We start from the raw sequence: 2,050 nt of genomic DNA on the forward strand, positions 1-2,050 counted from the left end.
AAGTTTATATGTAGGTAGATACGAAGTTACAAATACATGGTTAACTTTTGTTGGTTAAAGTTTATATATATATATATATATATATAAGATAATTATTTTAAAAATCAATGATTGAATAACTATTTATTATATATTTTTGTTGGAGTTTTCAAATCCATTATTTTATAAAAGGGAAAAATGCCAGAAAAATCCTGAAGTTATGTTTATTTGAAAGCTTAATACCTAACTGTTTTGGATTGGAATAAAAATACACCAAATAATAAAAATGTGTTATTTAAAACCCAAAATAATTAGTATTGTTATTTTCATACCCACGATTTTTCAACAAAATTAAAATTCCAAATCTATCCTGGTTATCTAACTAATTATTTATTTTTAATATAAAAACTTTTGTTGGTTAAAGTTTATATATATATATAAAATAATTATTTTAAAATCAATGATTGAATAATTATTTATTATATATTTTTATTGGAGTTTTCAAATCCATTATTTTATAAAATGTTTAAGCTTAGTAATTTATTTATGGACCAGTCCAAAGCCCACTATCATCAAAACGCAAACGCAGCATAAAAACTTTTTAGAAGCTGTCACACGATAATTCTTGGTTGGTGGATAATCCGTAGTCGTCAGTTTAGCTCCGTCCATGGCGTCGACGCTTTGCTCTGTGAGGTTCCTTCCTTCTCCATCTCTCGATGTTTTAGGAAAGACGAAGATTTCCTCCGACTCGCGCTCCCTTGTTTCCTCTTCGTCGCGTGTCTATGGTTTCTCTTCCGTCCACCGCTCTTCGCGTCGCAATCGGAATCAGCTGCAAGTTGTCTCTATGGCTCCCGAGGAAGAAAAGCTCACTCGTCGTAACCCTCTCGATTTCCCAATTGTAAGTTCCCTCCCGAATCCGGTCTGATTGAGGATAAATAGGATTGGGATTTATAGTAGCTATTTGTGCCAGAGTCTGTGACTTGTTCCCAATTGGTTATGCTTTTTGTGTATGAATCTACCTTAAATGTGGAAATGTGGTAACAGTTAAATCAATTGATACAAGTCTAGTGAAAAGCTTTTGTATTCATTTCATGACTCTAAAGTTTGATTTTGGTAGCTCATCATGTGTTCCGTTTCCATTAAGTGGGATTAGTGTTCATTGTTTCTCTACTTAGGTTCGATGTATTGGCATCAAATGGCTTGCAATATTCTTTATAGAATCAAACACCTCCTGGATAGAAAATGCTTGGTTTGAATTGTGTTTGTGATGTACTGTTTAGGAGTGGGAGAGACCTAAACCTGGGAGGAGGCCTGACATTTTCCCCAAGTTTAGTCCTATGAAGACACCATTACCACCGCCGATGCCTTATGATCCTCCAGAAGAAGATGAAGAAGAGGAAGAGAAGAAAGAAGAGGAAGAAGAAAACCCAGACCAAGAAGAAGAAGAACAACCCGACAAGCAGCAATAGATTTTTTTTTGGTTGGAGAAAAGACGAGATGGAAACATTGAGAGAGAGACCGATCGAAGAAGGGCTTTTTTTTTTTTGTTACAACTTTTGTAGTGTTTTGGAGGAGAAAGAAGAATCAAAAAACATTTCTCACATTTTAGTTGCTAGATTTTGAATCTCATACTCGTGTTCGTGTATTATATTTGTGTAATACCACTTTTTTAGAAGCTATGTTATCATTTCGAAAATTCAATCCTTCTTTGTGTAGCATCCCAAGATTCACAAGTCACAACCATATTTAAGTGGTTATAATTGAGTAAAAGAAAATGTCAGGGCCAAATCTTGATATGTTATATAATTTGGGGACATAAATATAAGGGAAAATAACTAGAATGACCTATATATTGGAGTTAATAACTAGAATAACCTATATCTTTTCAAATAACTAGAATGTTTTTTATTTTTTTTTAATGTCTATAATACTCTGTATAAGCTTTGTTGTAAAAAGTTTATTACGAAAAATGCCATTAAAATTATTATGACTGCGTAACATAAGTTGTTGTTATTTACGGAAAAACCTGAATTTTAAAGCAGAAAGCACACAGAAAAAAAAAAAAAAAAAA

At 32.4% G+C, this 2,050-nt stretch overlaps 1 protein-coding gene across 1 annotated transcript; it reads left to right on the forward strand.

Annotated features, from left to right (window-relative positions):
- Positions 581-1,658, forward strand: LOC104747531 (splicing factor, arginine/serine-rich 19-like). Its single transcript, XM_010469179.2, has 2 exons — positions 581-877; positions 1,260-1,658. Exons 1-2 carry the CDS (start codon positions 647-649, stop codon positions 1,446-1,448), a joined length of 420 nt encoding a protein of 139 aa, XP_010467481.1. The 5' UTR covers positions 581-646; the 3' UTR covers positions 1,449-1,658.

The sequence above is a fragment of the Camelina sativa genome, chromosome 15, assembly GCF_000633955.1.
Source record: "Camelina sativa cultivar DH55 chromosome 15, Cs, whole genome shotgun sequence".
In the NCBI taxonomy this organism is placed as follows: Eukaryota; Viridiplantae; Streptophyta; class Magnoliopsida; order Brassicales; family Brassicaceae; genus Camelina; species Camelina sativa.

Excerpts from the sequence above, each read along its gene's own strand:
- LOC104747531 (XM_010469179.2), top strand. The coding sequence starts at position 647 with ATGGCGTCGACGCTTTGCTCTGTGAGGTTCCTTCCTTCTCCATCTCTC. Across the intron at positions 878-1,259 it reads ACCCTCTCGATTTCCCAATT|GAGTGGGAGAGACCTAAACC; the intron begins GTAAGTTCCCTC and ends TGTACTGTTTAG.